Source organism: Salmo salar, chromosome 13 (genome assembly GCF_965601325.2).
Source record: "Salmo salar chromosome 13, fSalSal1, whole genome shotgun sequence".
NCBI lineage: Eukaryota > Metazoa > Chordata > Actinopteri > Salmoniformes > Salmonidae > Salmo > Salmo salar.
In genome coordinates, this window is record NC_138303.1 from 38,607,173 (window position 1) to 38,625,989 (window position 18,817).

The 18,817-nt window shown below is 40.6% G+C and overlaps 1 protein-coding gene and 1 pseudogene across 2 annotated transcripts; one reads left to right on the forward strand and one right to left on the reverse strand.

Annotated features, from left to right (window-relative positions):
- Positions 1–7,098: 7,098 nt before the first annotated feature.
- LOC106567337 (transmembrane protein 198-like) lies at positions 7,099–9,108 on the forward strand (annotated as a pseudogene). Its single transcript, XR_014380082.1, has 3 exons — positions 7,099–8,326; positions 8,477–8,616; positions 8,787–9,108. The product of XR_014380082.1 is annotated as a transmembrane protein 198-like (transcript).
- Positions 9,073–18,592, reverse strand: LOC106567192 (matrix metalloproteinase-19). The gene is made up of 9 exons (XM_014136205.3): positions 17,645–18,592; positions 17,396–17,487; positions 17,139–17,266; positions 16,751–16,969; positions 13,274–13,519; positions 12,851–12,955; positions 12,541–12,708; positions 12,196–12,323; positions 9,073–12,073 (listed from the first exon to the last, which is right to left on the reverse strand). The coding sequence occupies exons 1-9, from the start codon at positions 17,735–17,737 to the stop codon at positions 11,837–11,839; spliced, it is 1,416 nt and encodes a 471-aa protein (XP_013991680.1). The 5' UTR covers positions 17,738–18,592; the 3' UTR covers positions 9,073–11,836.
- Between the last annotated feature and the right edge of the window lie 225 nt (positions 18,593–18,817).

The window sequence follows — 18,817 nt, forward strand, 5'->3', positions numbered from 1 at the left end:
ACGCATTCTATGTATCAAGTTTACATCTAAATGTGGTATAAAATATATGATTAAATATGAGAATACTTTTGTGAAGATAGTAATGTCATTTTAGCTTTCTAAATTAGATAATTGTTTTTCATATAAACTTGTGCCCAGTCAGTAACCACGCCCAAGTGAGCACAGATGGCGTGATGGAACGCACCCTTTTTACCCGAGGATAAAAGGACTTGGTAACTAAATTTACATTAAACCAAGTAGAATGGCAGCGACATTACGAATGGTTGAAACTACCAGACCAGATAGCATGGAGCGGTGGCTACATGGCTGAAATGGTGAGACCAGTACATTGCCGTGTTACTACTGGCGTGTAAAGTGGTCAGGAGCTGAACCCTGAATAATCAACCATTGAGACCAAGCAGACGGATGGTGTGAGCCAGACATTATGAATGGTTAAAGACCAGGAAGCGTGGAGCGGTGGCTACACGTTGAAATGGTTAGAAACTCTGAAACTCTCAACACGAGTGAAAAAGATAAAGACTAGACCAGAACATTCACATTCTGGAGCTGTGCATGTAAAAGAGGTCCTAGAATTTGACTAAAGACACGAGGGGGAAGGAAGACATCCCATCTCAGACAACCGTTGGTGCATCTGAAGGACCTGTTCTAACAAACACTTCACTACCAGAGAAGCTCTACAACTAAGAAGTACATTGTGACCTCTGGTGGACAACCAGAGCCTTACATCAAGCCACTCCCAATAGACGGATCGATTGGTTTCAACAGAGAGACGACAGAGAAAGACATCTACGCGTAAATATATGCATTTCTTATGCGAATGAGCAGAGGTTCATGTGCAAAGTATTACTATTCCTTTGAGTGTAGGTTCTGAATGTATCCAAGTGTTCCCTCTTTGTCTCTCCCTCTCTTTACCTACCCCTCCCTCTCCATATGTATAACCAGCCATCATATCTTGTCAGTCCACGAGGGTTCTTTTATTTCATGTATTTGGTATTTGGTATTTTATTAGGATTCCCATTAGCTGTTGCAAAAGCAGCAGCTACTCTTCCTGGGGTCCACACAAAACATGAAACATAACACAAAATGACATTAATACAGAACATCAAGACAAGAACAGCTCAAAGACAGAACTACATAAAACAAATGTAAAGGCACACGTAGCCTACATATCAATGCATACACACAAACTATCTAGGTCAAATAGGGGAGAGGCGATGTGCCGTGAGCTGTTGCTTCATCTGTTTTTGTTAATCCAGGTTTGCTGTTTATTTGAGCAATATGAGATGGAAGGAAGTTCCATGCAATAAGGGCTCTATATAATACTGTACGCTTTCTTGAATTTATTTGTTCTGGATTTGGTGGCATGTCTGGTGGGATAAGTGTGTGTGTCAGAGTTGTAAGTTGACTACGTAAACAATTTGTGATTTTCAACACATTAATGTATCTTATAAAAATAAGAATTGATGCAGTCAGTCTCTCCTCAACTCATAGCCAAGAGAGACTGGCATGCATAGTATTTATATTAGATCTCTGATTACAATCAAGAGCAAAACGTGCCGCTCTGTTCTGGTGTGTATGTGTATTCTGTATTCTGTGTTATTATTATGCTGTGTTTGTGTATATATTTGGTGTTATTATTTACTTAGTTGGTAAATAAATGATTAAATCAATTTGTGTAGTACTGAATATTCAGAAAGGCTGGGGTTCAGAATGAGACTGATGAGGTAATGATTAATAAGTGAATGTTATTGATGTATAATTTATAGATGTATCTTCGAGTTTAATTTGGGAGATGGTGACTTGTTAAACAACTTATTCCGTGGTGCCCCAAATTCCTAATGAGTTAATTTTCATATGATTAATTTAATCGAGTTACAATTAAACATAGTCAGTTGATAAAATAAATAACAGTAATCAGATTAATGATAGTCACATCACGACAGCTTTCTATATACCCCATAAGCCTCATATAACTCCATGATGGGGTTTCACTACATGTGATTTATGATGAGTAGTGAAATATAGGTGGTGCAACAGGGACAGTCAGTGATTCCCACTTTGCCAGCAGGTTAGAGTTATTCAGCCAGATTAACGTCCACAGTGTCAGTATGAACCCTCTGAGGAGACTTTTAAACTCAATATCCTTATGCTGTGCATTCCTTTTGGGGGAAATATATGAGTCTTATACATTTCATGATAGCCTTCACAGTTCTCTTTAAGGAGCATCAAGAGTCCGTCTTTTAAAGATGTGTCTAGAGTCATAACTTTAGCTTTTTCTAACTATCAATTGGGAAGGGTTGGCTCTAGTATATGCTTATTCTGTTACAAACCTAGAACGTATAACTTCCTTTGTCAGATGTTTTATGTAGTAAGTTATTTATTAAATCTCGCTAGATCTGTTTATTCAATCCGGTCACCAAGAAGAACGGTTCAGTGAACAGTGCATCAAAATATTGCATAAATTACTCTCTGAAATAAAAACGGCAACATGATTCATCATGCAACATTTTTGGGGACATTTTATAAAACAAAATATATATATTTTTTACTTCTATCCTATCTTGTTTGAGGTGTGGGACAATTGTCCCCATTGATTTATTTCAAACACAGCAACACACATACTCAGTACATGACTGATGGACATTTTGTGTAGCAAAAGGATAGCATCTTTATTTGCCTCTCACCAGAGGCGCTTAATGCTGCATGACAGCTCTATTTTACTGCTGATTTCAACATCATTGTAGCTCAGTGCTCTGGCAGTATGAGTAAACCCATTGTCATTTTTAATCTGCTCTTTTTCACATGATATTTGGCTTAATAGTGTTCGTGCCCATGCAGTGTTACTGTGAAATCTTGACTGTGATCTTTTGCTGGATATATGTGTAAATGACAAATTGGGTATAGACTGAGGCATACTTTCTCATCCTTTTCCAATCTCAATCCAGTGGCTACTGTAAACTGTGTGTCTGTAAATCTACCTCTGTACATTCTGTGAGTTTAGTTTCATAAATAATCTGTCAGTCTTATGAATAAAATGTGTATGTGTACAATCTAAAAAGAAACATCAGTGGTTGATAAGGTCATCATGAAGCACCATTTCATTTATCAAGCTTGTGAGTGAATTTTTCTGTTCTGACAAACCATTTTTTAAACATTTGCATATACACTGAGATACAAGAGTACATGAGTGCATTTCATTATTCTGTAGTATGGGTGAGCGGTTTACTCATAGCATCCAGAATATCACCTCTTTCCTGGAACACTCACTTTTTCTAGAACTTAAACTTCCATATTCCATCCCTGACATGTTCCATTATGCCTGACTCATTATGGAACCTGTCTGGCAATGGATTTAACCAATCTTTCCTCTGTTGTAAATTGTAAATCTGTATGACTGGAGAGACATCATGTGGACAACAACAATATTGCCTCACCTCTGATCTACAGAACAAGCTTGGCACAGATGGTCACTCTCTTGCGCTGATGTCTGACGCTGTCAGCGGTCCAGTGGCCACAGATGAGAGGGATGCACACACAAGTAGGTTGTCCTCAACGCAGCATAGACAGAACAAACTAATGTAACTCCTCCAAGGGTCAAATGAGTAGCAGTCCTCTTCCTTCGCATCACAGCTTGTAATTCTGGCAAGGATATGTCCGGTAAGATTACTTATTTTCAGACTCTTAAAATGATTAATGAGAACAGTATTTGTAAACTCATGACCTCAGATACTCTCTGGTCTGCATGTCTGCTAATGTCAGATCCAAATATGTGATCCTATCTTTTAATGATCAAACAAGTGGAATTTGGTTCATGTAATGCCTGTTGAATATGACTACTTTGTCGATAACCGATAATGAGGTGCTCATGTGTCTGACTGTATAAATATATATTTTCACAGGAAGTCTCTTTTTGGCAGATGGCTCAGTGTTCAGTTTTAATTCATTATCAAAAATGAAACGTTTATCATCCTGACATGAAGTTATATTATAATAGCAAAAGTCCCTTGATTGGTGCCATAGAAAGTGATAGTGTTTTCTTTGTGACTTACAAGCAGGTAGCAGGACTGAGGCTAGCTAGACTCTGCTAATAGGCCTCTAATTCAATTATCTGGGGATCTGCCTGGAAAGCTTATAAGGTCATTCAACGTAGAGCATACTCTGTTGCTAGTCAGACTAGGGCAACACAATTTCTCTTGGGTGCATAGTTAAGCATGTGGTCATCAAGGTGCACGTGGTTTGAATGCTGAGGATATAGCTTTTTTCAACTTTTCCCAGATTATTCTAAATTGTGTTACATAGTTTCCCCTACAATTCCTTTTTAAGGTTTTGGAACGATATGTCCTACTGTTGGGGTGTTTGTTTGCTTAGCATTGTTTTGTGATTGGGGCGCTTTACAATATGTTCAAAACAAAGAGGCTCAATGACTCAGTCGGCATCAATCCACCCCTCGTTTCCTCAGCTGCATCCTGCATTTTAACAAAGGGTCAAGAAAAATATGCATGACCCAGAGAGGATCTCAGTTTCCTTTTCTGGTTCCTGGGGAGAGGATTGTGTAGTATAGAGGTTAACACCTCTATGCAGATTATTTAGACAACACCTTAGATGTATATGTGGAGACTAGATATATAGAGTAATGTCCAGTTAGATCATTTATAATCTGCCTATTAACTTCTCTGGGCTAGGTGGGACGTGACCGTCCCACACTATTCAACAGCCAGTGAATTAGCATGGCGCGAAATACAAAACAGCAAAAATATCATAATTTCAATTTCTCAAACATACGACTACACCATTTTAAAGATACACTTCTCCTTAATGTAACCACATTGTTCGATTTCAAAAAGGCTTTACAGTGAAAGCAAAACATTAGATTATGTTAGGAGAGTACATAGACAAAAATAACCACACAGCCATTTTCCAAGCAAGGAGATGTGTCAATAAAACCCAAAACACAGCTAAATGAAGCACTAACCTTTGACGATCTTCATCAGATGACACTCCTAGGACATCATGTTACACAATACATGTATGTTTTGTTCGATAAAGTTCATATTTATATCCAAAAACAGCATTTTACATTGGCGCGTGATGTTCAGAAAATGTATTCCCACCAAAAACTTCCGGTGAATGAGCACATCAATTTACAAAAATACTCATCATAAACATTGACAAAATACATAAGAACTATAGATACAGTACTCCTTGATGCAACCGCTGTGTCAGATTTTAAAATAGCTTTTCAGCGAAAGCACATTTTTCAATATTCTGAGTACATAGCTCACCATCACAGCAAGCTATACAGACACCCGCCAAGTTCTGGGGTCACCTAAACTCAGAATTAGTATTATAAATATTCTCTTACCTTTGCTGATCTTCGTCAGAATGCACTCCCAGGACTGCTACTTCCACAAGAAATGTTCTTTTTGTTTGAAATAATCCATATTTATGTCCAAATACCTCCGTTTTGTTCGTGCATTCAGGTCACTATCCAAAGGAATAATGCGCGAGCGTAATTCGAGACATGAAAAGTCAAAATGTTCCATTACCGTTCGTAGAAGCATGTCAAACGTTGTTTACAATCAATCTTTATGGTATTTTTAACATAAAAATGCGATAATATTCCAACCGGACAATAGCGTATTCATTACAGAAGAAAAAGAAGGAGGGGCGCGCTGTTGGGCTCGCGCATCACCAAGTCCTTTGTCCATAGGCAGTCCCCTCATTGACTGAGCTCCTATTCTCTGCCCAGTAACAGGAGAATGATGAAAAAACTTTCTGAAGGCTTTTGACAGCCAATGGAAGCCTTAGGAAGTGCAACGTGACCCCATAGACACTGTAGTTTCGATAGGGATTCAAAAGAAGAACTACAATTCTCAGATCTCCCACATCCTGGTTGGACTTTTCTCAGGTTTTTGCCTGCCATATGAGTTCTGTTATAGTCACAGACATCATTCAAACAGTTTTAGAAACTTCAGAGTGTTGTCTATCCAAATATACTAATAATATGCATATTCTAGTTTCTGGGCCAGAGTAGTACCCAGTTTAATTTGGGTACATTTTTCATCCGGCCGTGAAAATACTGCCCCCTACACCTTGACAGGTTAAAGAGGTAATACTTTTCTCTGGATGTATTTGACTCTCCTCTCCTCTTGTTGCAGGTGCAGGACAGGAAAGGGTCGGATTCACACACTTCTCATAGGAACTTCCTGTTTCCTCAGCTCTTACATTCTACCAAAATGAAGCATTTGTCACATTCTTTAATTAAATGAATGAAGCAAAGTCCTGTCCCAATGGAACACTGACAATATCCTGGCTTGGTGTTGGCTGTTGAAATATGCTCCCACGTGAGATTAAGACAGGAAAACAACACAGATGTCCTAAATTGCTAAACAAAAGCACAGTCTTTATCCTAACCTGTTAAACGACTGCTCCAAGATGGCAAACCCCAGCTCACTCTTGGTCACTGATGGGACAGTGCGGAGGCAGGCTGAAAAGGATCAATATATCCTCTATGGCGTGGCTGAAGTGGATGCGTGTGAGTTGGGGTTCACTAGGAAGTATGACCTCATCCCATCCATCGTCTGCTCAGTAAGCTTTCTTATCGGCCTCATCTACTGCTTTTTTGGTAAGTTCCTGGCCTGTAATAGAGGACAGTTGGAACTTGCACATGTGCACTCTCAAGACATACACATTAAAGATATGACAGGCATATCTGCAATTTAACTACAGTATCAACACAAAACAGTCCAATGCTCCACTGTAGATACATCATTATTTAATTCCCAGTTGACATTAAAACCTCATCATACTAAGTGAAACTATTTCGTCAGCTCACTTTGAGTCTATTGATGATATACCCTACCTATACTGTAACCTTACAGTAAACACAGGAGGGCCAGGTGTCTGGGCTGGGCCAGCCCGGGGTATAAAGTGGATAACATCCAGGGTAGGCTAGGAAAGAGAGGCAGATGGGCCACCTGGTTCTGCTGCATTCCTCTGTGAGAGAGTTCGAGAACAGCCACCTGGGATAATTCAGTTCCTGGTCCAGGTAATTCTGGTCCAAATCCATAAAACCCAACAGATGCACTCGCTGTGAATGTTGTCTAATAATAGACACGTTTAGATTGTCTTAAGCAGACTATGCCTCATGTGAAGCTAACTATATCTCTCAAATATTCTGCAAACTGTACAGTTTACCAAAGACAAAATCTAGTCTACAAATGACTTTTAATTAATAAATCCGAACTCAGTCAAACCTAGTACACTTAAAGGACATTTCCGCCACTTTTCAACCTCATATTCTTCATCTCCAGCACCATACCTGTGTGTACATATGTGAAAATGCCTCGTTTCTATGATCTGTGGTTAAAAAGACAAAAAGGTCGAAAAAATGCTTCTTTGTGACATCACAGGGTAGGATTAAATGTTTTAAAAAACAGTGATTTTCAAAACCTGCAACAAGTTTCTGGCCAGAGGGAGGGTATTTTCTTGCTCCACATCACCACGAATCTCAGAGTTTGAAAATCACTGTTTTTTTTATGTTTTAACTTTCGATGATGTCATAGTGTAGCACTTTTTTACTTATTTTTTTAGAAATCCGTTGATTTCACATATGTAGACAATGGTATTGTGCTGGAGATAATGAAAATGAGGTTAAAAAGTGGTGGAGTTGCCCTTTAAGTACACTTTGCTTCCTTCTCCATCTTTCTTACTTAATATCCCTCCACTTGTCTCTCTTTCTTTAGGATACCGCTGCTTTAAGATGGTCATGTTCCTGTCAGGCTTCATGTTTGGGTCTGCACTAGTCTGCATGTTGTACCATAAGGAGCCTGTGCTGGATACCCAGTTGACTACGGAGACCAAAGCAGGCATCCTCCTGGGAGTGGCTGTGCTCTGTGGCCTGGTGACTATGCTGGTACAGACTGTGGGGTTCATCATTACTGGCCTACATCTGGGGAGTCTGCTCACCCTTGCCAACCTGCTGGTTGTCGGACAGTTTTACAGCCTTACCCCCTATGGGCGCCTCTCAGTGCCCACCTGGCCACTAGCACCTTTTGTGCCATTCTCACACTGCAGTGACAGAAACTATTCACTGTGCTCTCCACGGCTGCAGTCGGTGCCACTGTGGTGATGGCGTGTGTGGACTTCTTCGTAGAGACGTCGCTGCTGGCTGGCCATGCGTACGATATCCTGTCTCAGGTTCCCCCTCGTCCCCTCTGCTGGTACAGCTGGGTTATAACAGGCGCATGTCCTCTATTCAGTCTGATGGGGGTGCTGGTGCTGGTGCAATGGATGCTCACTGCCAAAGGAGTGTCCCACACAGAAAGTGAGTGTCAGTTTCATAAAAAATATGGAATGCTTTCTTCCTCGGTCATCACTACTTCATTTGATACTTAGGTTACACTTAACATGTAAACTGACTACAACATAATTCTCTTTTTCTGTCCTATGCTAATTTACATTGAACACCCCCAAGTACCTGTCAGTGGCCGACAAAGACAGATCCAACTGATGCGAATCAGACAGAGAGATGCCCAGAGACGACCCCAGCAGGGCACTTACCGCCATCGCAAGCCTCCAATCCTAAAGCGCTATGCTGGAGACGTCCTGGCCCCAGTGAGTTTCTTCACTCCTAATGGGAATGAATGAGCTTAATTAAAATACTTATTTCAAAATGTTTATGCACTTAGCTAATATACATCATTGTGTCACCAATGTCAATTATTTTTTATCATCCTAGACCTCGAGAATCAATGTAATTTTTCCCTTACCACTTTGCCTTCCAGAGTTACATCCAAAGCATTCGAGACCGCCAGATGGGTACAGGCTCCTCTACCAGCAGCATCATCAGCAACAGCACAGTCAACCACACCATGATTGACTTTGAGACAGGCTCCATGGTGCCCCTGACTGCCTCCTCCCTAGTCTATAGGGTCTGAGGGATGACCACCAAATACTAGGCATCCCCTCCCAGTTCCACTGAGGTGCCCAATACCTCTCTCCAGCAGACCATTCACAGACTGTTTTTTGAGACGACAGAATGATTCTTGAGACAAAATTCAAAAGACTAAATCAATCTGTTGTTTTGTTTATTATTGACAGTCTTAAGGTATCAGACAGTCAATCGTAATATAACACTTTGATCCTTCTTCCAATAAATGAAATTGCTTTATTTTAGTCAGTTTGCTAATACACATTTTTGTGAAGACATCCATTGTTTTATGCAGTGAACAAGGGGGGAATTACACATTTAGGGATTTACATACATTTTACATACTTTACACAAGAGATACAGTACATAAAACATTTTTGTAACTCTTGTGTTATCAAAATAAATAAAATCCTTAAATGTTACTATATTTCACCTCAGCGGGTTAGGTGATATATTGGCTAGGCTATACGGTATGAAAGTCCTGCCTACTTCCTGGATTGTGTCACACTGTTTTTGAATGGCCTTCAAGATTATATCATAAAATTTATGAAAACGGTAAATTAAAATAAATGTCAAATTATATTCGTATTCGTGGATTAATTTACTTCTAGAGGTAAATTTAATCCATGAATATAATTGTACATATACAGTTGAAGTCGGAAGTTTACATACACTTAGCTTGGAGTCATTAAAACTCATTTTTCAACCACTCCACAAGTTAATTGTTAACAAACTATAGTTTTGGCAAGTCGGTTAGGACATCTACTTTGTGCATGACACAAGTCATTTTTCCAACAATTGTTTACAGACTAATTATTAAATTTATAATTCACTGATCACAATTCCAGTGGGTCAGAAGTTTACATACACTAAGCTGACTGTGCCTTTAAACAGCTTGGAAAATTCCAGAAAATGATGTCAGGACTTAGAAGCTTCTGATGGGCTAATTAACATACTTTGAGTCAATTGGAGGTGTACCTGTGGATGTATTTCAAGGCCTACCTTCAAACTCAGTGCCTCTTTGCTTGACATCATGGGAAAATGTAAAGAAATCAGCCAAGACCTCAGAAAAAAAATGGTAGACCTCCACAAGTCTGGTTCATTCTTGGGAGCAATTTCCAAACGCCTGAATGTCTGTCCAAACAATAGTACGCAAGTATAAACACCATGGGGCCACGCAGCTGTCATACTGCTCAGGAAGGAGACGCATTCTGTCTCCTAGAGATGAACGTACTTTGGTGAGAAAAGTGCAAATCAATCCCAGAACAACAGCAAAGGACCTTGTGAAGATGCTGGAGGAAACAGGTACAAACGTATCTATATCCACAGTAAAACGAGTCCTATATTGACATAACCTGAAAGGCCACTCAGCAAGGAAGAAGCCACTGCTCCAAAATTGCCATAAAAAAGCCAAACTACGATTTGCAACTGCAAATGGGGACAAAGATTGTACTTTTTGGAGAAATGTCCTCTGGTCTGATGAAACAAAAATAGAACTGTTTGGCCATAATGACCATCATTATGTTTGGAGGAAAAAGGGGGAGGCTTGCAAGCCGAAGAACATCATCCCAACCGTGAAGCACAGGGGTGGCAGCATTATATTTTGGGGGTACTTTGCTGCAGGAGGGACTGGTGCACTTCACAAAATAGATGGCATCATGAGGGAGGAAAATGATGTGGATATATAGAAGCAACATCTCAAGACATCAGTCAGGAAGTTAAAGCTTGGTCACAAATGGGTCTTCCAAAAGGACAATGACCCCAAGCATACTTCCAAAGTTGTGGAACAACAAAGGACAACAAAGTCAAGGTATTGGAGTGGCCATCACAAAGCCCTGACCTCATCCTATAGAGAATGTGTGGGCAGAACTGAAAAAGCGTGTATGAGCAAGGAGGCCTACAAACCTGACTTGGTTACACCAGCTCTGTCAGGAGGAATGGGCCAAAATTCACCTAACTTATTGTGGGAAGCTTGTGGAAGGCTTCCCAAAACATTTGACCCAACTTAAACAATTTAAAGACAATGCTACCAAATACTAATTGAGTGCATGTAAACTTCTGACCCACTTGGAATGTGATGAAAGAAATAAAAGCTGAAATAAATCATTCTCTCTACTATTATTCTGACATTTCACATTCTTAAAATAAAGTGGTAATCCTAACTGACCTAAAACAGGGAATTTTTACTAGGATTAAATGTCAGGAATTGTGAAAAACTGAGTTTAATGTATTTGGCTAAGGTGTATGTAAACTTCCGACTTCAACTGTATCTTAAATGACCACATTTTCATGAATTTGATGATATAATCTTGAATGCCATTCAAAAACTGTGGGACATGATCCAGGACGTAGGCGGGACTTTCATACCGTATAGTGTCATTGGAGTGACAATTTGGTTCTGGAGGCTGACGTCTTACTTTAGAAATGGAGAGGAAAGGGCCAGGGCAAACTGCAGCGCATTGTCCGATCTCAACAGCTTCTTCCCCCATGCTGTGGCCCTCATCAACCGGCCATCGGGCTCATAGGGATTAAGTGACTTTGCATTGGACCGATTACTACACCTTGTCACCAATGACCTCAAATACTAATCTGCACTATGTACACCTCCGTACAACACTGTATAGATTTGCCACGGCAGCATCCCTCGCTCTGCTTATATAGATATATCCCCTCTGTAAATGATACATTTCCACTGTAATCAGCCTATGCACCAGAGTTTTATGTTTACTGTTCCGATATTGTATATTCTGTATGATGTCTATGTGGAATAGTGTCTGTATTCTGTTTGTATATTGTCTATCACTGGCAGCACCTTCTCACTAAGGCAAATAATTATAGGTGTGTGTAAATGTACTTGGTGAATAAAGGTGAGTCTGAAATAAAACACCACTGACCTCTAAAGGCCTATTTATCACATTGCATCCATTTTTCACTCGTTCTGAGAGGGTAGCCCTTATCCACAACTTGGTTGTTGTTGATGCGCCAGTACTGGTTCCCTTTGAAAATGTATATATGGCCGTTTGTCCATGTGAAGGCTGCATCCAGGTTGTAGGGTACCCCAGAGAAGAGATGTGATATCGGTTTGGGATATGTCCTGGAGTCCGTTGCCCCAGCTTCATCCCACTGCCAATACTGAGAACCCTTTGGGATAGAATGAAGTGTAACTATTATCTGGTCGTCCCACTCATTCTGAAATGGTCTAGATTAGAGAGTATGTTACATGTTCACACATTAGCTAAAACCATTGTTTGTTTCTTCCTTACCTTGAAGAAGATCACTTTGTTGTTCCGGTTGAAGTAAAAGGCTGAATCGACATTAGAAGGAATGCTGGCCAAGTGTTTCGGAAAGCCAACGTCAAGTTTGAATCTGGTATACCTCCACACTTTGTCTCCTGAATTAAGAATATGACAGTGACACATGAAAACTACAATAATGAGAGAAATTACAGAACTGAAACACGGACAGTGTAGCCTGGTCCAAGATCTGTATGTGATGTCTTGCCGACTCCTATGGTAGGTTTGGTAAATAATGACAACGAAGTTGGCAAGACAGCACAAACTTATATGGGACCAGGCTAGGGACAGAGTTATGCAGGGTGAAAGCTTTACCTTTCAGGAAGTAGGACTTGTTGGTCCTCTGAGAGTACACAGCTGCATTGAGGCTCCCTGGCAGATCCTTCCACAGCACAGAGATCAGGATGGGTGTGTTGTACCCAGTCGTGTCAGACACTGTCCAAACATACTGACCGCTGAAGACATATGTCTTGCGAAAAGGACCTGGGTGGTCGATAAATATTAGACAAACACTTGTAGATACTGTATATCTGAATGAAAGCGCTTTGCTAATTTGCAGTTTCATATAGAGTTTACATTGTTTTTTGTACGGCAAAAATTGGGGCTAAATCTTTACAATACCTACCTAACATAATTGCATCTATGATACTCTTGCAAAGATGTGGTGAACCTTCCTCTTGGGATGAATCATTTGGCTTTCTGGATACTGTTGGACGATTGCCTGGCTTCCCTAAAGGAGAACAGAAAATACAAATGTTTCAAACACATAACATTTTTGTCATTTAGCAGACAAATTATCCAGAGATAATTACATTAGTGAGTGCAAACAGTTTCGTACTGGTCCCCAATGGGAATCAAACCCCCAACCCTGGCATTGCAAGCACCAATCTCTACGAGACATAACTTTTTGAATCTGTCTTTATCCTCTACATACAACATCCACAGGAAATCAAAGTCTGACTATGGAATAATTCTATGGTTTATTAGATATTGATCACATACACTGTCTGTCTTAACTCAATAAAATAAATCAGAATCCATCCCCCACCATACAGAGCTTGGATTCCATGAATGTCATCAGGATGTAGTTTGAAGTTGGCACGGTAACCAGAGTAGACAGGTCCCATCAGAGCCTTGTGGTTCTGAGAGTGACCCAGGCCAAGGGCGTGACCAATCTCATGGGCTGCTACAATCCTCAGGTTACAGCCAGAGGTCGTCCCCTCTGTCCACTGCTCGTCTTCGTCAAAATGCACAATGCCTGATTCAGGGTTATCTGCGTGGGCAAGCACTCCCCCTAATAACAGAGGATATTTTCAGAAAGGTAAACATATAAACTCAGCAACAACAAAAAACATCCCTTTTTCAGGACCCTGTCTTTCAAAGATAATTCGTAAAAATCCAAATAACTTCACAAATCTTCATTGTTAAGGGTTTAAACACTGTTTACCATGCTTGTTAAATTAACCATAAACAATTAATGAACATGCACCTGTGGAACGGTCGTTAAGACATTAACAGCTTACAGACGGTAGGCAATAAAGGTCACAGTTATGAAAACTTAGGACACTAAAGAGGCCTTTCTACAGACTCTGAAAAACACCAAAAGAAAGATGCCCAGGGTCCCTGATCATCTGCATGAACGTGCCTTAGGCATGCTGCAAGGAGGCATGAGGACTGCAGATGTGGCCAGGGCAATAAATTGCAATGTCCGTACTGTGAGACGCCTAAGACAGTGCTTCAGGGAGACAGGACGGGCAGCTGATCGTCCTCGCAGTGGCAGACCACGTGTAACAACACACCTGCACAGGATCGGTACACCCGAACATAAACACCTGCGAGACAGGTACAGGATGGCAACAACAACTGCCCGAGTTACAACAGGAACGCACAATCCCTCCATGAGTGCTCAGACTGTCCACAATAGGCTGAAAGAGGCTGGACTGAGGGCTTGTAGGCATGTTGTAAGGCAGGTCCTCACCAGACATCACCGGAAACAACGTCACCTATGGGCACAAACCCACCGTCGCTGGAACTGACAGGACTGGCAAAAAGTGGTCTTCACTGACGAGTTGCGTTTTTTTCTCACCAGGGGTGATGGTCGGATTCGCATTTATCGTCTAAGGAATGATCGTTACACTGAGGCCTGTACTCTGGAGCGGGATCGATTTGGGGGTGGAGGGTCCGTCATGGTCTAGGGCGGTGTGTCACAGCATCATCGGACTGAGTGTGATGTCATTGCAGGCAATCTCAACGCTGTGCGTTACAGGGAAGACATCCTCCTCCCTCATGTGGTACCCTTCCTGCAGGCTCATCCTGACATGACCCTCCAGCATGACAATGCCACCAGCCATACTGCTCGTTCTGTGCGTGATTTCCTGCAAGACAGGAATGTCAGTGTTCTGCCATGGCCAGCGAAGAGCCCGGATCTCAATCCCATTGAGCATGTCTGGGACCTGTTGGATCGGAGGGTGAGGGCTAGGGCCTTTCCCCGCAGAAATGTCCGGGAACTTGCAGGTGCCTTGGTGGAAGAGTGGGGTAACATCTCACAACAAGAACTGGCAAATGTGGTGCAGTCTGTGAGGAGATGCACTGCAGTACTTTATGCAGCTGGTGGCCACACCAGATACTGACTGTTACTTTTGATTTTGACCCCCCCTTTGTTCAGGGACACATTATTACATTTCTGTTAGTCACATGTCTGTGGAATTTGTTCAGTTTATGTCTCAGTTGTTGAATCTTGTTATGTTCATACAAATATTTACACATTTTAAGTTTGCTGAAAATAAACGCAGTTGACAGTGAGAGGACGTTTCTTTTTTTGCTGAGTTTATCACATTCAGAGGCATATACAGAACCAGTTAAAAGTTTGGACACACCTACTCATTCATGGGTTTTTCTTTATTTTTACTATTTTATACATTGTAGAATAATAGTGAAGACATCAAAACTATGAAATAACACATATGGAATCGTGTAGTAAACAAAAAAATTATTAAACAAATCAAAATATATTTTATGAGATTCTTCAAAGTAGCCACCCTTTGCCTTGATGACAGCTTTGAACACTCTTGGCATTCTCTCAACTAGTTTCACCTGGAGTGCTTTTCCAACAGTCTTGAAGGAGTTCCCACATATGTTGAGCACTTGTTGACTGCTTTTCCTTCCCTCTGCAGTCCAACTCATCCCAAACCATCTCAATTGGGTTGAGGTCGGGTGATTTTGGAGGCCAGGTTATCTGATGCAGCACTCCATCACTCTCCTTCTTGGTCAAATAGCCCTTACACAGCCTGGAGGTGTTGGGTCATTGTCCTGTTGAAAAACAAATGATAGTCCCACTAAGCGCAAATCATATGGGATGGTATATCGCTGCAGAATGCTGTGGTAGCCATGCTGGTCAAGTGTGCCTTGAATTCTAAATAAATCACAGACAGTGTCATCGGCAATGCACCCCCACACCATCACACCTCTTCCTCCATGCTTCACTGTCAGAACCACGCATATGGAGATCATCCGTTCACCTACTCTGCGTCTCACAAAGACACGGCAGTTGGAACCAAAAATCTCAAATTTGGATTCATCAGACCAAAGGACAGATTTCCACTAGTCTATTGTCAATTGCTTGTGTTTCTTGGCCCAAGCAAGTCTCTTCTTCTTATTGGTGTCCTTTAGTACTGGTTTCTTTGCAGCAATTCAACCATGAAGGCCTGATTGACGCAGTCTCCTCTGAACAGTCGATGTTGAGATGTGTCTGTTACTTGAACTCTGTGAAGCATTTATTTGGGCTGCAATTTCTGAGGCTGGTAACTCTAATGAACTTATCCTCTGCAGCAGAGGTAACTCTGGGACTTCCTTTCCTGTGGCTGTCCTCATGAGAGCCAGTTTCATCATAGCGCTTAATGGTTTTTGCGACTGCACTTGAAGAAACTTTCAAAGTTCTTGACATTTTCCTGATTGACTGAACTTCATGTCTTAAATTAATGATGGACTGTTGTTTCCCTTTGCTTATTTGAGCTGTTCTTGCCATAATAAGGACTTGGTCTTCTCCCAAATAGGGCCATCTTCTGTATACCCCCCTACCTCGTCACAACACAACTGATTGGCTCACACGCATTAAGGAGGAAAGAAATTCCACAAATTAACTTTTAACAAGGCACACCTGTTCATTGAAATGCATTCCAGGTGACTACCTCATGAAGCTGGTTGAGAGAATGCCAAGAGCGTGCAAAGCTGTCATCAAGGCAAAGGGTGGCTACTCTGAAGAATCTCAAATATCAAATATATTATAAAACATTTTTTTTACAATTTAGTTACTACATGATTCTATATGTGTTATTTTATAGTTTTGATGTCTTCACTATTATTCTACTATGTAGAAAATAGTAAAAATAAAGATTAACCCTTGAATGAGTAGGTGTGTCCAAACCTTTGACTGGTGCTGTAGATAATCCACATCAGACTGAGATCTGAAATGCCTTCTTTCACACATTCAAACTGCAGTGTGACTATGGAGTACTCTGAGTCTCACCTGGTCCATCGAAGGGCACCGGACAAGATCTATCCTTCTTATGAAAGGAGATCTTGATGTCTGCTCTTCCTGGAAACAGCACCTCCTGGAAACTCAGGGTTGACACCTCTCTCCAGTACCTAAACGCAGCCTTGAGGGCCGCACGTGTTTTTGCCAGGCCCAAGTCTGGGGTGTAGTTATAGATGCGGTAGGTCAGAATCTTCTTACGCCAAGTAGAACCTATGGAAATAGGCATTAGTAAAATATACTCGTTGGAAATAGTTGTATAGCTGAAACATTTAACGCAAGGCTTTGTTTTTAGTCCTAGTTGATTGTGTGGCCATGTTTGCCTCATCAAGTCAAGATCATATAACAATGAAGTCAGAGGAGAATAAATAAAATGACCCACCCATGACTCGATATTTGAGGGTTTTGTCATTGGAGTCCTCAATACCACACCGAGGTCGTTTCATCATTTCCAATGTGGCCTCATTGAACGTTCCTGAGATGTCCAAGTTAGTTGCCTTCTGGAAGGTTCTAAAGTTATAATGGGTAAGATAAATGTTAATGAGACACATATGTAGTCATACAAAGGTATAGGGTAGGAGTAAGCTAGCTGAGGGGCAGCCTAAAGCAGAAGACAAAAGTGAGATGTTTGGTGGTTACCTCAGTGCCTCTGTGATTTCTTCAGTCTGATACATTTGGCTCTTACTATGGTCCAGTGGGATGTGTAGGTAGCCATAGTTCCTTAAATAGACCTAAGATGTGGCAGACATATCATTAACAGTATTAGTATGTACATGTTTGGTATGAAAACAAATACAGAGGAGTTGGCTGAAGCACAAACCAGGCTGTTTAGTAAATAACGAATTGCACCAGTTCTCATTGGTCATCTACTATACAGTATATTCTTACCATGGCTTCCATGATTTCCTCCCTGTTTAAGGCGATGGAGGACACAGTTGTCAGCAAGAAAAGAAACAGCATGTACTCCATTTGAAAATCCATTCTAAGATTTGGTTTTCAAGTACTATATCTCGGTTTCCCTTATTTCTTCAGTAAGCTCGTGTGATGAAAATAGTAAAGAACTTATTTACTATTTCAGGTCTCTATCCAAGAAAATAAGATGACATTTTGAGGTAAAGTTAATCCATTTAGATGATTATTCTAAACCTAGTCCATCATTTCCATTCTGTTGGTCCCTGTTTTATAATGTTCCCTGGAACTCTGTACTTTATGGATTCATATACCGTTTTTATACCATAGTCTGCCCACTGGGACCCGTTTCCAGCCACACAATAAACCATTAGAGGAATGCAGTCTGGGATTACTTTATAGCAAATAAATACTCCACTGACAGCAACTCTTGAAGTGCACAGCCCACTTACACTCCAACTATCACAAAAACTATCCCCTTTCAACTGATTAAATTGTCTCTAAATACACACTCTTGCTAAAGAGCAACACAAAATCATTAAGTCAATATAACTAACAATAACTTTTAAAGGTCTATTTTTGGTCCATTTTAAGGACAACTGAGACAATGTTACAATACAGATGGTGTCTTCAATACATTTAATATTGCAAAGTTAATGAACAATGAAACATTGTAGTGATTCACTACCAGGGAAAGACCGTGTGTGATAGATTTACAAAATGTATCTTTTAAGTTGCTCGATCAAGATTCTCTCCATATATACCATTTAGTCTGTGAGACAAAAACCTCTTCCTCCTGTAATGTAAATCATGATTTTCTTTTTTTAAAACTGTCCTATGAGAGAAAAACAACTAACCACATTTTCATTCCGAGACAACCATTAATTAGTATGTTTATATATAAAGAACCATTAACACATCAATGTTACATTTCGGCTTCTCCATGTCACCACAACAATCCTCCCTATGCCCTGTAATCAGGGGGAGATAGCGTGAGTTGTTTCCACTGAACCCAGTTTTGCCTGATTTCACCTGTAGAGGGAGCTATCTATTTAATCTCACAGCAGCGTTAAAATATCCTTTCATATGAGTGATGTTTATGTTGTAAACCATGAATCGCTTCATTATGTACACAAATTCAAACTATATTTC

Coding starts and splice junctions, on each gene's coding strand:
- LOC106567192 (XM_014136205.3), bottom strand. CDS start 17,737: ATGGATTTTCAAATGGAGTACATGCTGTTTCTTTTCTTGCTGACAACT. Junction 17,267..17,395: donor GAAATCACAGAGGCACTGAG/GTAACCACCAAA, acceptor TTATAACTTTAG/AACCTTCCAGAAGGCAACTA. Junction 13,520..16,750: donor GGTGCCCTTCGATGGACCAG/GTGAGACTCAGA, acceptor CTCTGTTATTAG/GGGGAGTGCTTGCCCACGCA.